This window comes from Anolis sagrei, chromosome 2, assembly GCF_037176765.1.
Source record: "Anolis sagrei isolate rAnoSag1 chromosome 2, rAnoSag1.mat, whole genome shotgun sequence".
Taxonomy (NCBI): domain Eukaryota; kingdom Metazoa; phylum Chordata; class Lepidosauria; order Squamata; family Dactyloidae; genus Anolis; species Anolis sagrei.
Window position 1 is genome coordinate 116040755 of NC_090022.1, and position 14821 is coordinate 116055575.

Below are 14821 nucleotides of genomic sequence, written 5' to 3' on the forward strand. Positions count from 1 at the left end.
AACTACAGAAGGAGATAGAAAATGTAGGCATCCAAATGAAATAGCTTCAGCAAGGAGCTTCTTATTCCCATTATGGTAGGCAGCAATTAGAAAGCAGAACAAGAGCAGGATTCTGTCATTTCCCAGAGAGGCTCGGTGTCCTTTTCTATTATGTTTGCATGTTTACTAAGTGACTTGTTTTGATTCAGGGCTAGTGTGTGCTGTAGAAATTGTGATCATCAAATGTAGTTCCAAAGAAATAGCTACCTATTCAAGGGCTTATAACCTGTGGCCCTTTCACAGTACACAACTATAGCAATGGAACCAATTACCTATAGAGAGGGTTTTTTTAAATGCATCGTTAGCTGGATGTCTTCAAAAAGAGGCTGGACATGTACCTGTAGAAGATCCTGCATCAGGCAAGGGTTTGAACGCAATGGACCATGAAGCCCTTCGCAACTCTGTAATTCAATGAAGACTTCCCTTTGGTTGAACTTTACACAGATCAGCTGAATTCAATTCTGTTGTCCTTTAAAAAATCTCATAAAGAGACAAAATGACATCTTACCAAAGTTTCAGTTAATGTTTCCATTATCTCCATAGGCAACTGAAGGATGAACAAGCTCAGATTCGAAAGCAGGCTGTGATTGCATTGGTAAGTGATTGCATTTTCTCAGATTGTGGCATAATTAAATGGTTTTTGAAAAGCTCCACACTTTTGGGTTAAGGGATAGTCTGACAATCACTCAACTTCAGGAACCCTTTCTCTGTTTTGAACTCGTTGTGAAGAAGACTCATGATTGTGTACCTGAAAGACTCAAGGCAGATTTCTGGCTGCCATACCTCAACATACTACTGCCTAACTGTGCCTTAAGTTGTGTTTTATTCTGTTTTACCCGGTCTCAGGGTCCATGCCATTGATGACATTTGGATTTATGCATTATACCCAAGAGTGTTTAACAAAAAAACACTGTGTCACCACACTTTTTCTTTAAAAGCTGCATATGAAAATTGGCTTGCTAAAACCTGTTATCATGCAGCACTAAAGAATTTGCCTCTGGCCCTTGCAGTTTTTAATTAACAGTAAGAAAAATAATGCCTTTTGTCCTAAAAAAATGATAGTGTCATTATAATAATTGTGAAGATAGAAGCTCCTCTTTTTAAAATGTGTTTATTCATTTTTTTTAAAAAAAGTATTGTTATTTCATTCTTGTTTTACTCCTGCAAACTAATACTTTGGCTTAATGTTGCAGAAATTATTGTAAACTGCTTTGAAATGACCTCTGTAGATAAATCTGGAATATAAATTTAATAAATAAATAAATAAAAATAAGTAGATTTGCCTTCCACAATGGCGAAGTCACACTCTGCTCCTTTGCCTCTTACCAGGGTGTCCTTGGTCTTCGCAAGGCGAGTGTTTTCCTTGCCATGTTGGAGATGCTGGAGCTGGATACCAGTGTGGATGTTCGTGTACAGGTTGGTGGTGCCAAAGTGCTCCAGCAAGACTAATAGGAAATAGAAATCTCCATGCTGCCTATATTCTGCCCCCTTTTTTGTGCTCTCTGCTGACACATCTCTTCCTTTCTTTATAGGTTATTAGGACATTTTCTACTCTGGGAATAAACAATGCACAGGTGCAGAAGAGTCTTAGAAGAAAGGTACAGACAGGAGGCATTCTAGCCAGGTATTGTGCTTATTAAGCAATGCATTGGATATAGGAAGGCCATGCCTACTCTGTCCCTTGGTAGACAGAAGAAGCTTTGTGGGAGGGGAGATGCAGAGCAAAAAAAGGAACATTGGTTAGAGATTATCTAGATCCAGCATTGCATTGAGCAGGTTGGGCTGATTGACTTCCAAAAAGAGTACTTAGTGTGGGCAGATAATATTAGAACGAGGCAGGGTATTCCTAGTAAATGGTTCCAAAATATGTGTTACTACATGAAGTCTTGTTCATAAACGTTTATTTTGTTTTAGATGCTCCCTGAGTCATTTCCCCCACCCCACTCTAATTCTCCTTCTGTTTTACTTTGATTTTATAGAGAATGTGCCAAAGCCTTGAAAATCCTTGACAAAATCTCTGTGGCCAGGAAGGAGTCAATGCTCAAATCCTACAGGGTCATCTGAGAAATCGGTTTTGGATAACAGAATGCCATGACGACCAGCTTAAATCCCAGGATTTTGCATTACACAACACAAAGGAAAGAAATGGGAGTGTGTGGCATGAAGCTTCCTTTGACTTTTTGCGGTAGGTGAACAAACTGTGGCCCTAGATATTCATGTGCCCATAGATCTGATCTTCAGACTTCTGCAAATGTGATCTATCCTCAGCAGCCTTCTATGCAGAAAGAGGTAGCAGAGAGAAGAAGAAGAAGTGGTGGTGAGGGAAGGGGGAGGAAGAGGGGAGGTTCAACTTGTAATTTTTCTTGCCTCACTACATCTATGCAGACTGAACACCTCTGGTGGATTGGGAGCTTCTGCCTAAAAAGGAGTCTCTTGTTTACAGAATGCCTTTTTTCAGAAATTACTAGTTTCTGGGAGGTAAAATTCAAAGCAGACCCCAATTTATGGTTGGTGCAGCCTTTTCATAAATTGACTTCTCTTGAGTTGCCATTCAGTTGATGCAATTTAAAGTCATGTTAGATGAAGAAATTTGCTCCTGCCTTCTTAAACAAACCTGCAGATCATGCCCTGTGAGGAGCATCTTACAGAACTGGGTATGTCTCACCTGCAATAGAGAAGGTTGAGAGGGGACATAATAGCCATGTTTTCTGCTGCCCTTGAAACTAGGACTAGGAGCAATGGGTTCAAATGACAGGAAAGGAGATTCCACCTGAACATGAGAAAGAACTTCCTGTAAGAGATGTTCAACAGTGGAACTCTTTGCCTCAGAGTGTGGTGGAAGCTCCTTCCTTGTGAGCTTTCAAACCAATGATTCTCAGCCTATGGGTCCCCAGATATTTTGGCTTTCAACTCCCCAAAATCTTAACAGCTGGGGACCCACAGGTTGAGAACCCCTTCTCTATAATTCTTCTATATCATGTATGTATGTATGTATGTATGTATGTATGTATGTATGTATGTATTTACAGTATTTATATTCTGCCTTTCTCACCCCTACCTATGCTCTTCATGGATGGCTGCAAAAGTGAGAGGCGCTAATGATAAATAAAATCCAGCAAAGTTTCAGGAAGATAAGTTCAACAATTTACATGGAAGAAGAGTCCTCAGAAACATGAGATTAGTGAAAAGAGAAAGAGTAATTGACTTTCTCTTTTTTCCCATTGCTTATAGAGAATTAATAGGAAAACATTACAAGTCATAAAGGTGTCCAGAGGCCAGATTTCCATAACATTTCGTCTGGGAAATTATAACCCTTAAAGATCAATTGAACATAATGAAGCATGGTGGAGTTGGAAACATGAAAGATGTATGTATGTAGATTTAAGAAAAAAACACAAAAAGATGGAATTAAAGAACTGGAATTTGAAAAATTCATGTAGAATGTAATACTATTGAATATTCAATAACATTGAATACAGCTTATTAGAAAAAATAATAGAAACAGGAGCAAAGATATATAAGTACTGTAAGGAGAAAAATCTGAATGCACTTTTAATTTGAAAGCATTGAAGGGTCTACAGAAGGTACAACAAATAGGATTTCTCTCTCAACCACCCCCCTCTCGCACCATCTCTAAAGAAGGAATACGCACCAAATTTGAAATACAGGCAGTCCCTGACTTACAAACATTGGACTTACAAAGGACTGGTAGCTAAGATTGGGGGTGAGATAACAAAATGAGAGAAATCTACCCTTCAGAGGGGAAATTCATTCCTGAAAGAGTTGTCACAGAGAAAAGGTTACTCCACTGAAGCTTTCTCACCAATCCTTGATTCCACAACAAGCTACATTTTTCAAAATCCAATTATCACAGGGATAGAAAGTGAGGTGAAATCTGAGCAATGGCACAGACAAGCAAAACAAACACCAGAGGATGTTAACCCTTCCATGTGCTTTCCAAGGCTAATATATATGGTTGAAGTTACACTTTAATAATGTACCTGTTCCGATTTAAACAAATTCAACTTAATATCAAATCTACAGAACCTATCTTGTTTGTAACTTGGGGACTGCCTGTAAACTCTCAATATACATTTTATCTCTGTTGAAACTGGGGTGTGGTAGACAAACACGTGTTAAATATTTTAAGATTTCTGCAGTAATAATACTAGAGTAATAATAAAATCATTTTAAAGCATATTATGGATTAAGGGTTTGGAAAAGAAGGGCTGGTTGAGAGGCAGGGAGACCAAATGAGATGAATAGGGGTAAAAGAAAAACTTGGAAAGAAAAGATAGATTAAGGCAGTTAAACAACACAAAGCAATAAATAAATAAATAGTTAAAACTTAAATTTTCCTGTATTTCTTTCTTTGACTGCAAACATTCACAAAGAAGAAAAGTCACAATTCTGTTTCCGCAGCATAATGTTCGGAGCCCCCCTGCAAAAGTATGTGAACATGAGAGTCTCTCATCCCTATTTCTGCTCTCCCCACTTTCAAAAAGTCTGTTTTTCACAGAACATTTGCTATTTTGGGTACCAGTCCCTACTTATCTGCACCTGAAGATCTGGTGAAGGTTTGGCTAGGCTCTGTTCCAAGTCCTTTTTGCATTGGGAAACAGCTGGACCATTCCTGCTTATGTTTGGACTGTGGTCGAATTTGTCACACTTCCCTTCTGTCCAGGCTTCTTGTTCACTTTTGCATACAAGCCCTCCTGAGAAAGAAGATGTACAGATGCTTGGCTGGGGAAACCCACACTGTCATAGATAGTCTGTTCCTGTATATCTGAAAGAGTCAGTGTGATGTAAGGATCCTCATCCCCATTGTCCATAGGCTGAAATAAAATGAAAAATACAAGCTTTTATCCATAGAAGGCCTCACTCATCGTGTCCGTGGCAGTGTTACATGGGGACAACATTCTTCCTCCAGTAGGTCCACATTATACTGCCTCACTCTGGGCTGGACATATGGGACAGTGGGCCTATGGCTAGACCAAATGTACTCAGGCAAGAGGCCACTACAGACAATAATATAATCCAATAATATAAATTGAATAGAGAGCAGAGCACTCTTGTAGAAGAACTTATATGAGTATTCATGTTACTGTTTTTGATGCTTCTACTACAGTTGGTAATTTTTGTCTTGTACTATGTTTTCTAGCCACTCATATGTATTCCCTATAGGTCCACTTCTTCGTTGATACTTGTATATTGATTCACTTGAAGAACTCTCACAAACTACCACCTGAGGAAGACTCTACACAATTGAAACTGGTCATGGTTTATAAAGACTTACAAACCTTGATTCGTAGGATTGGATTTACATCCTGTGATTTACATAGTCCTCCATATGGAACATGAACTTTATATGATATTAGCTTGGGGACCTGGCGCTGCCCAGGTTATTTGAGAAAGGAATTGTATATCAAGGTTGGTCTTTATCAGTTATTTATATGGCTCGCAGTGATCTCAGGAAGTTAGTGAAGGTACTGCGAGTCCCATCATCTGTGGTCCGTCCTCCTCCAAACTGCACCAGGATGGAGAGTGGGTCATGAGGGCTCTGTGTGCCAAGTTTGGTCTTGATTGGTCATTTGATGAGGGTTGCAGCATTCTTAGGAAGTGACTGGAGGTACTTGAAATCCCATTATCTATAGTCTGTTCTCCCTCAAACCTCACCAAAATGTTGAGTTGGCCATGGGGGCTCTCTGTGCCAAGTTTGGTCTTTATTGGTATTTGGATGAGTGTCGCTATGGTTTCCTGTTGAGGCTGGCCAATCAGAAACCATATGCAATTTTTTTCCCCTCTCAGCCACTTGAGAATCTTGGAATGTTGTGGCTGGCCAATCAGAGACCATATGCAAATAGTACCACAGTGGCAGCCAATCAGAAAGCTGCCACAAACACCTCCCACCGTACACATACATACATACATACACTGACTTTTATTATAGATAGATAGATTGGATTCGCAAACCTTGATTATAAGAGAGATGCCTGCTATGAGTATGTTTGTAATGCATTTACCATATTCCTTTGTTTCCTGTTTCAGGAAACATACCATATTGTTATCATATTCCTGTTTCAGGAATCATTTGTCACATGCAAGGAAGATTTTGTGTTAAGAGACTTGTATTTTGAATCATTGTGTAGTATACTTTGAACTTCAACAAGCTTTGTTTGCACATTGAATGCTCTATGACTATAGCATACATATGAAAAACATTCTTAAGTTTTATATTACTGGATTATATTATTGTCTATAGTAGCCTCTTCTCCGTGTACTTCGGGGAATCCTTTCTCTGTATTGTATAGACCAAATGTACTGTCATTGACTTGAACTCAACAAAAATGTGTCAAAAAGGTGATGCATTAAATAAGTGGAATATTTTTAAAAGAGATACTACTGTAATTAATACTATTAACTGCCAATATTATAAAATATTTAAGAATAAATCCTATCAGACACCCTAATGTTTCTTTAGTTATAAGTCAAGAAATGGAAATCAGGTTGCCTATTACTATTAGCAAAATGGTAAAAACTGTAAACTAAGTTGTTAGGATGCTGTATTAGGATTTGAGTGATCTAGGTTTTACTGGCTATATATTTGTTTTTCAGAACACAGTTCAAAGTGCTGCCCATGACCTTTAGAAACCCATGTTGTTTAGATTCAGGCTGCCTGGAAGACCATATTTCCCTATGTAAACTTGTCAGAACCCTGAGATCTATGGGGGAAGGTTTTCTCCTGGTCCTACCACCATCAGAGGTTTACTTGATGAAGACACAAAAGAGGGCCTTCTCGGTGGCTGCTCCCTCCCTGCTTTTATTTTGCTGGCAGACAGATATATTTCTATCCAAGCAGTTTTTAATGGGTAAGCAGGAGAACATTTTATGGCCTACCTTATTTTTAAACTTGAGTCTGTTTTTAAAATGCTTTATACTGTTTTATGTGGTTTTAATGGAAATAAATAAACAAAGCAAACTCATAATAAATAAATTCAGTGATTTCAGGTTTCAGGGAAGATGGTTGAACTATTCCTGAGAGACTGGTCTCTTGTTGCTACGACAAGGGATTATATGTTGGCAATATTTAACAGATGACATTAACAAAGTACACTGATTAAACAATACATTTTCTTCCTACCTTTTCTTGAAAGTGGATCTCATCATAGGTGTGTTTTGGATGGACCTCAACAACCCTGTAGAGCCCTGTCCCTTCAACATCTGGAGGGTGATCTGGATTAGTGTCCTCAATGTGGGCATCCTCTGTATTGTCTCGAGATGCCTGGGCAAGAGGCAAGAAGTGAACTGAATTTAGAAAGCATATCAGAGCAATGAGCTAAAGCTTTGAAAAGAACCAGCAAGGTGAAACTGGATCCTAAGCGAGGGAACATCTGACCCATTGGCTGAAAAACAACTTTAATCTCAAATCATAGAGTATAAAATAAGATACGAGTTCTGAAATGCATTTTTAGGTTTGTTCCTATTTATACAACTTCATTGTGAAGTACAAAAATGGTTGATATACCTGGTACTCAACTAAAGTGTCACTGATCATCAGTTTTGTTAATGTGTCACTAAGAACAAAATCTTAAAAGTGTTACCGCCAATTTGGGTTAGAGTCTCAAGAGCATTCAAAGATACATCACTGTGGCGACCATTTGTAATATACATGCAGTAACAAGCATCCAACTTGCAAACAGTTTACAGTTAAGGAAGTGGGAGAGACAATAGGAAGTGAAAGAAATCTACCCATAGGAAGGGAAATTCACTTCGGAAAGAGTTATCATGGGGAAAAGGTGTTTCCACTGAATTTTTATCACAGGCATGGCCAAACTTTTTCACATTGGGGCCGCATTGCAGGCTGGACTGGGAGGGGCTGGGGGGGGGGGGGAGGGGAGAATTATTATGTTTGACCCTACTTTAACTGCTCAAGACTATGGAATCCTAGGAGTTGTAGTTTTTCAAGGTCTTTCACCTTCTCTGCCAAAGGACCCTGCCACACAGCCCTATATCTCAGAATATCAAGGCAGAAAATCCCACAATATCTGCTTTGAACGGGGTTATCTGAGTCCACACACAGATAATATGGGATTTTCTGCCTTGATACTTTATTTATTTATTTTTATTTATTTATTTCATTTACTTATACCCCGCCCTTCTCACCCCGGGGGGGACTCAGGGCGGCTTACAGTGGGGGCACAATTAGATGCACAAGGCAATTCACAAGTAATACAAATACAAACAATTCAACAATTAATTAAAAACATCAGTACATAATAAAATAATAGAACAGTCTCTTGCTCAGGGTTCAGAGTCCATATATCCATTCCATTCCAATTGTCCTTGTCTATCATCAGATCCTTCAGTTAGCTGTCAGAATTCTGGGATATAGGGCTGTGTGGAAGGGCAGAAAGAGTGCAGGTGCGGTTCCAACATGTGACTGGGAAGGCCCTTCTCTTAGCAGGAGATTGTGGCGGGCCACTGTGTTCTCCTGCCGAGAGAAGGGGATGAAATGCAGCTGTGCAGAGCTCTTCCGAGAGCTCTGGGCAGCCACTTGTGAGTGGGAAGGCCCTCCTCTTGTCAACATTGTAAGAATCCTGGACCGTTTTGAATTTTCAGCCAGAGAACTCTTGTGCTTCCCCAAAATACAGTGGGTGCTATCACTGCTGTGCTCTTTTGAGTGGAAAATTAATTCCAGATAGGCTGAACCAAATAATTCAGAGATCAAACAAAATATTCAAGTATAGCTGTATATTTCTTGTACAGTACATGCATCCTCTGAAGAGTTTTGAAACTTTTTGGAAACTGGTGTTAAAACTGTATGGTATGAAGGAATATAGTGATTTGTCTTACCATGAATGACATGTTGGTTTCTTTTTTCCTTAGCAAACATACTCCTGAAATGGGGGCAACAGACAGAAATTAGTAGGGCATATTGTACACTGGCACAACAATTGATCTGAACACTAGATTAGTTTACTGGAGACCCAGGTTCAAATTACGACCCAGCCAAGGAAACCTTTGAGTGACCTTGAGTAAGTGATACTCGATGAGCCTCAGAGAAAGCCAATGGCAAAATCCCCTCTGGGCCCCCTGATACATTCACCTCAGGTGGCCATAAGGTGGAAATGACTTGAAGGCGCACAACAACAGTAACATGTTAAGCAGTTGAACAAACACACATGCACATGCCTGTGCTCAACTAAAACTCTAGTAGAATGAATTGCATCTACTGGAACAAAATCTGACACCTGACACAGTGCTAATACTAATGGCACCACAGGATATCCCCATGTTGCCAAATGTCACTCAGGTCCCTTCTACACTAGCATATAAAATCCAGATTATCTGCTTTGAACTAGGTTATCTGGCAGTGTAGACTCATATAATCCAGTTCAAAACTGATAATGTGGATTATCTGATTTGATAATCTGGATTATATGGCACTGTAGAAGGGGCCTCGGGCTCCTTTTAAGATTCAGAGAAGTTGAGGGTGCATGAATATGGATCTTTTAATCAATAGCTATAGCCATATTTTACAGATTCTATTTGCTTTTGTTAATGTTATATGTCTGGCTTTATGTAAATGTGTCATTGAATTTGTTGATGTATTGCATTTTATGTGTTGTATGGCATCATTGTGTACTGTTTTGTAAGTCACCCTGAGTCCCTATGGGAGATGGTGGCGGAGTATAAATAAAGTTTATTTTTTTATTATATACATTTAAGTTTTGCTTCTTACTTACCCTGTATCAATGTATATTTTTCCTCAAATGTCATACATTTGTAGATTATAGTATTTTATCATTTGTCAGGGATGATGCGGTTTTCACCATGACAAATATCAAGGGCAAAGGACCTTATTTCTCCTTTTTTAAAAAGCCTGTTTCACTGTCATCAGTTTGGAATAGAAGGTGTTTTTGAACATTTTTGCTATCCTGAGTTGATAGCTATTCATACAACTTTCACCAGCAAGAGATTGTTTTCATATCTGCAACACATTCTGTGTATATGGGCTGTAAAGAGGACAATAGAAACCCCAGAGCTGTTAGTTTCTGGCACTTTCTGGTGGTTTTGTATCTCGCAGGTTTGGGAGTACTCTAAACCCTCTAAACATTAAAAATAAAAAATGGATTAGAATTCACCTCTGGTTTCCACTTTATTGATGGTGTAGTACTGTTAGACATAGAGAACCCAGAGAGGCATCTGAAGGGTAAAAACTGCATGTTCTGAGGTTGCCCACGCCAGTCTATTCAAAAGTAAGACCTATGGAGTTGACTTATGCCTAATTAGAGTGACTGCCAAATCTCAAGGCATTGGCTTAAGTCCCCAAATTTCATGGGTAAGCTACAGATAGGAAGTAAGAGTGCAAATTCTCCAGATTTGGATAGGTTAGTGTTAGGGGAAAAAAGGAGATGTGTGTAAATTTTAATCTCAGAGCAATCTACTCCATGGATCTCTTTATTCTTCTCGACCTCTATGACTGTGCTCTTGAGAAACTTGAGATATCCCAAGTTGTATTTACTTGAGGGGACATCTATGTTACTTAGTTAGCTAATCTTCCTCACTTCTTCTCAAAGTCTGGCATCATCCAGACCTGGCACCTAATAAGCTAGAATTAAAACCGGGAATAAATTATCTCCCCCCCCCCCCCCCATAGATTTTCTGCTCTGATTGGGCTTTGTAGAACATTGAAAGGTAGGTATAACATTTAAAGGTATAATTTCAACTTTCCTGAATATTATATCCCCCTGCTTTCACTGAGTAACCAGATTTATTTCACAACTGTACATCCTCAGATATGGAGTGCAGGTGCTTTATGAGAAGCTTCCAGATGGTGGCGCTTGGGGATAGCTGCTCCTCAAAGAGGAGCTGTTATGTAGTATCCCGCAAGGCGCCATTCTATCCCCAACACTCTTTAATATTTACATGAAGCTGCTGGGAGAGATCATCCTTAAGCTTGTGGCGGGGTGCTATTAGTAGGCTGATGACACTCCATGCCTTCAAAAACAGCTTCAGCTAAGGATAGTGTGTCTCTGAATGAATGCCTGGAGGAGGTAATGAGTTGGATGAGTTGAAACAAAATGAAACTGAATCCAGATAAAACAATGGTGCTGCCAAATATCAAAACACCAGGAAAGAATCTTCCAGTACATGTCTACAGCAGCAAGAACTGAATATGCGAAACTATGAAAGCAATAAATAACATCAACACTAGATGAACGGATTACAACATCTTTTGAAATGGCTGTGTGATGGCGCGAGTGGCGCCACCTATGTATAGAACTGTTAGTTGTAAGATTTAAACTGTTGTAGCATGCTTAATCCTGCCCCTTTTTACCCTGCTTATGTATAGTTGTATGGATTGGTTGCATGTAGTTGTCAATCAGTACTGTTTGGCTCCACCTCTTCCTGCAAGAGGGGAGAGCTTCCTTTTTCTTTTCATTCTGCCATCAGAGTTCCTGCCACATGGACGTGAGTAAGAAACTTGATTCTAAAGGACCCTGATTTAAGTTACCTCTTAGCACCAGTTCTGAGGTTTTTTACCCTTGGGACTCATGCTTTATGTCCAGATCGTCCTGGACAATTATTGAGGAGACCCAAGCGCCTTCAAGCCAGTTCTTCTGGCACCAAAGGAAGATCCTGAATCTTCAAAACATAGGCCATCTGAACTGTGGTTGTAGTTTGCTCCGGCATTCACAGCCATTGAGGAAAGAGGAATCTTGGTGAGGCTTCTCAGCTTCAAACCCCTTGGACCCAGGACTAATTGAGACTGTAACGTATGTTTTCCTTCACCCCTCTAAAGTTTTCCAGCTCATTGCTTTAAAGAAATGACTTTGTGATAAATAAAACGTATTTTGAGCTATTTACAGCGTTTTGGGTTTTTGGGAGTTCCAGTTTCCTATAGGAGGGCAAGAAGCAATCCCTTGGGGGAAAGGTGCCACGTCCATCCCTCCTTCATTAAGACTAATAGCCCCCAAGCATGACAGCACAGGCTGAAATGGATAAATTAACTTTAACTCTAAAACAAGATAATACACAAAAAGTGGAAGGATAGAAACCTTTTATGGGTTTTTATAAAAAATCAGAAGAAGATGACTACAATAGGATTTGTGAACTAAAAGTATTATGAAATAATAAAGGAGTGTAAATTATATAGCTTGTATATAAAAGAGCGAAATAAAGGTTTTTTAAAGAAAATTGTTGAGTTAATACTTTAAATTAAAGAAGAAAAGCATACAACTTCAAGAAGCTTGATACTATAGATATATACACTTATATAAGAAGATTTATTATGTGTAAATCCTATGTGAATGATAGATAATTATAATAAATATTTACATATTTATTACTAATCTACTAACAAATGAAATTAACTTTAAGATATGTATATAGTTGGCTGCCATTAAGAGTAGAAAAAACAGAGTTCAAATTAGTTAATTGATATAATAAGGAGAAGGAATACTACACAGAGTTGGAAGAGAAAAGAAGAAGGGACAATAAAAGAAGATGAAAGAAACTAACGCAGATTTGGAAGGACAATTTGGTAGTCTTGTCAGAAAAGATGTTAAAGTTGGATTTTTTTCTTTTACTGCACTTCCTCCTTTACTAAAGAACATGTATAATGATAATCCCCCCTCTACATCTCTGACAATACAACAGAATTATGTATAGAACTATTTAACTAACATGGCTCTGTAACTTACATACTACATCCTTTTATGGTCCTTATCTTTTCCTCCCCCCTTTTGTTCTGTTTATTTGAGTTATTGTTATTATTATTTCTTTTGAAAACAAAATACTTATATAAAAAACCTAGAGGTGCTTCCCATCAAGTTGGTTCATAATATGGGCATGGAACTGTGTCAACCAGTTCTCGATGGGGCTACGCTCCCCTTGAAGACTGTGTCTTCAGCTTGGGAATGCTCTTGGATCCATGTCTCCAATTGTCAGCCCAGGTAGATGTGACAGTCAGGGGTGCTTACTTCCAGCTTTGGCTGATCTACCAGCTGCACCCCTTCCTAAATTTGGAGGAAATGAACATGGTAGTGCACATACTGGTAACATAAAGATTGGACTTCTGCAATGCACTTTACATTGGGCTACCTTTGTACCAAGTTCGGATACTCTAGTTGGTTCATAATACGGCAACCAGGAGTAATTATATCACACCTCTCCTAAAGTCACTCCACTGGCTGCCAATTAGTTTCCGGGCAAAATACTACGTGTTGGTTTTGACCTTTAAAGCCCTACATAGTTTGAGTCCAGATTACATACAAGATCGCCTTCTGTACAATCCGTCCCACACACTACTCCAGCCTGCCAGAACCTCACTGATGACTGTCACCCAGAGGACCTTTCCATTGGCCGCCCCAAGACTGTGGAATGACCCACTGGTAGACCTACAACAGTTACACCAGCTGTCGGATTTTAAGACACAAGTGAAAACCTATCTTTTTTGGCAGGCCTATCCAGACAGTTTTAATGATTAATTTTAAACTTGCATCTTATATTTAATATCTGTTTTGTGTATTTTTATATTTATTTTGTGGAAATATGTTTTAATATGTGTATTTTAAAGAATGTTTTTAGGTGAATGGGTATTTTACAATGTTGTAACCCGCCTTGAACTGTGAGGAGAGGCAGGCAAGAAATAATAATTATAATCATAATTATAAAATTGGGGGGGGGGGGGGGTTAAAAACAACTGTGCACTGAGTCAGCTCTTTTAGAGTTAATAATAGACACAACAAATTCAATTACAATACTATTTTCTTAATTTGAAGAGTTCATAAAGATAGAAAACTTAAACCCAAAATATGTTTGGAAGTCCAGAAAGCTTCAGAGTTTTTCTGCAAACATTGTTTTGGCCTTCTCATCATCCTGTGTGTATTGGGACTACAGCGATCTATAGGTCTGATCCATTAGCCTTGGGACTGCCTGATCACAAGATTACACTGCTTGAGGAAGAGCACCAAAATGTATTCTCCTCCCTAACAATGGCCTAAATACCCAAGGCCAGCCAATTCATCTTGCTAGCTTTTTAGTCAGGAAATTCCAGAAACACTTATTTTCATCTTCCTGGCAATAAAAATACAATAATAATGTTAATAACTTTTTAAAAATATTGCCTTTTAAATACTCCAAACCTACCTCATTCTGTTCAATGCCAGGACCAGTTCTGGCACCCCTTCATGTACAGCAGGGAGGTTTACTATGGATCTCTCTAACCTTCCTTACCACTAGTTATTCTGGCCAAGGCTAATGAGATTTCTAGTCCAATAGCCTCTTGGGAGCCGCATGGTTTCCACCTTTGCCTAACAGTTATCCATCAAGCCATTTAGAAGCATGTTGAAATGTTTCTTTTTGGGTTTATTCTCAACAAAATTGCTACCATTCAGCCAGATTTTGCTGTAGTTTAATTAAAACCCTTATGTCCAATGGAAATTTCTTTTCACTAAGTATACAGATGACTGTTCTTTTTTACTTATTATTTGTGATGCTATGCAGCAAGAAACTTTCTAACTTACTTTGTGTATTAGACTGAAAGGGAAGAAGGTATGGAGCATATGGTTGCTCAACTGAGAACTGAGAAGAGCTCCTATACCTTTAATGGCTCTGCAGAAAAGGGAATTTCAGCAGGTAATGATTGTCATGCAGCCAGGTAGCAAGGAACACCTAGAATCATAGAATCAAAGAGTTGGAAGAGACCTCATGGGCCATCCAGTCCAACCCCCTGCCAAGAAGCAGGAATATTGCATTCAAATCACCCCTGACAAAT

The 14821-nt window shown here is 38.9% G+C and overlaps 1 protein-coding gene across 1 annotated transcript in view; it reads left to right on the top strand.

Moving 5' to 3' along the window:
* Positions 1 to 2568, top strand: part of HEATR9 (HEAT repeat containing 9) — a 31746-nt gene extending 29178 nt beyond the window's left edge. The window contains exons 13-16 of the mRNA XM_060760974.2: positions 583 to 634; positions 1369 to 1455; positions 1572 to 1663; positions 2019 to 2568. Of these exons, the coding sequence (XP_060616957.2) occupies positions 583 to 634; positions 1369 to 1455; positions 1572 to 1663; positions 2019 to 2103 (316 nt within the window). The 3' untranslated portion in view covers positions 2104 to 2568. The remainder of the gene's footprint in view (positions 1 to 582; positions 635 to 1368; positions 1456 to 1571; positions 1664 to 2018) is intronic.
* The last annotated feature ends 12253 nt before the right edge of the window (positions 2569 to 14821 follow it).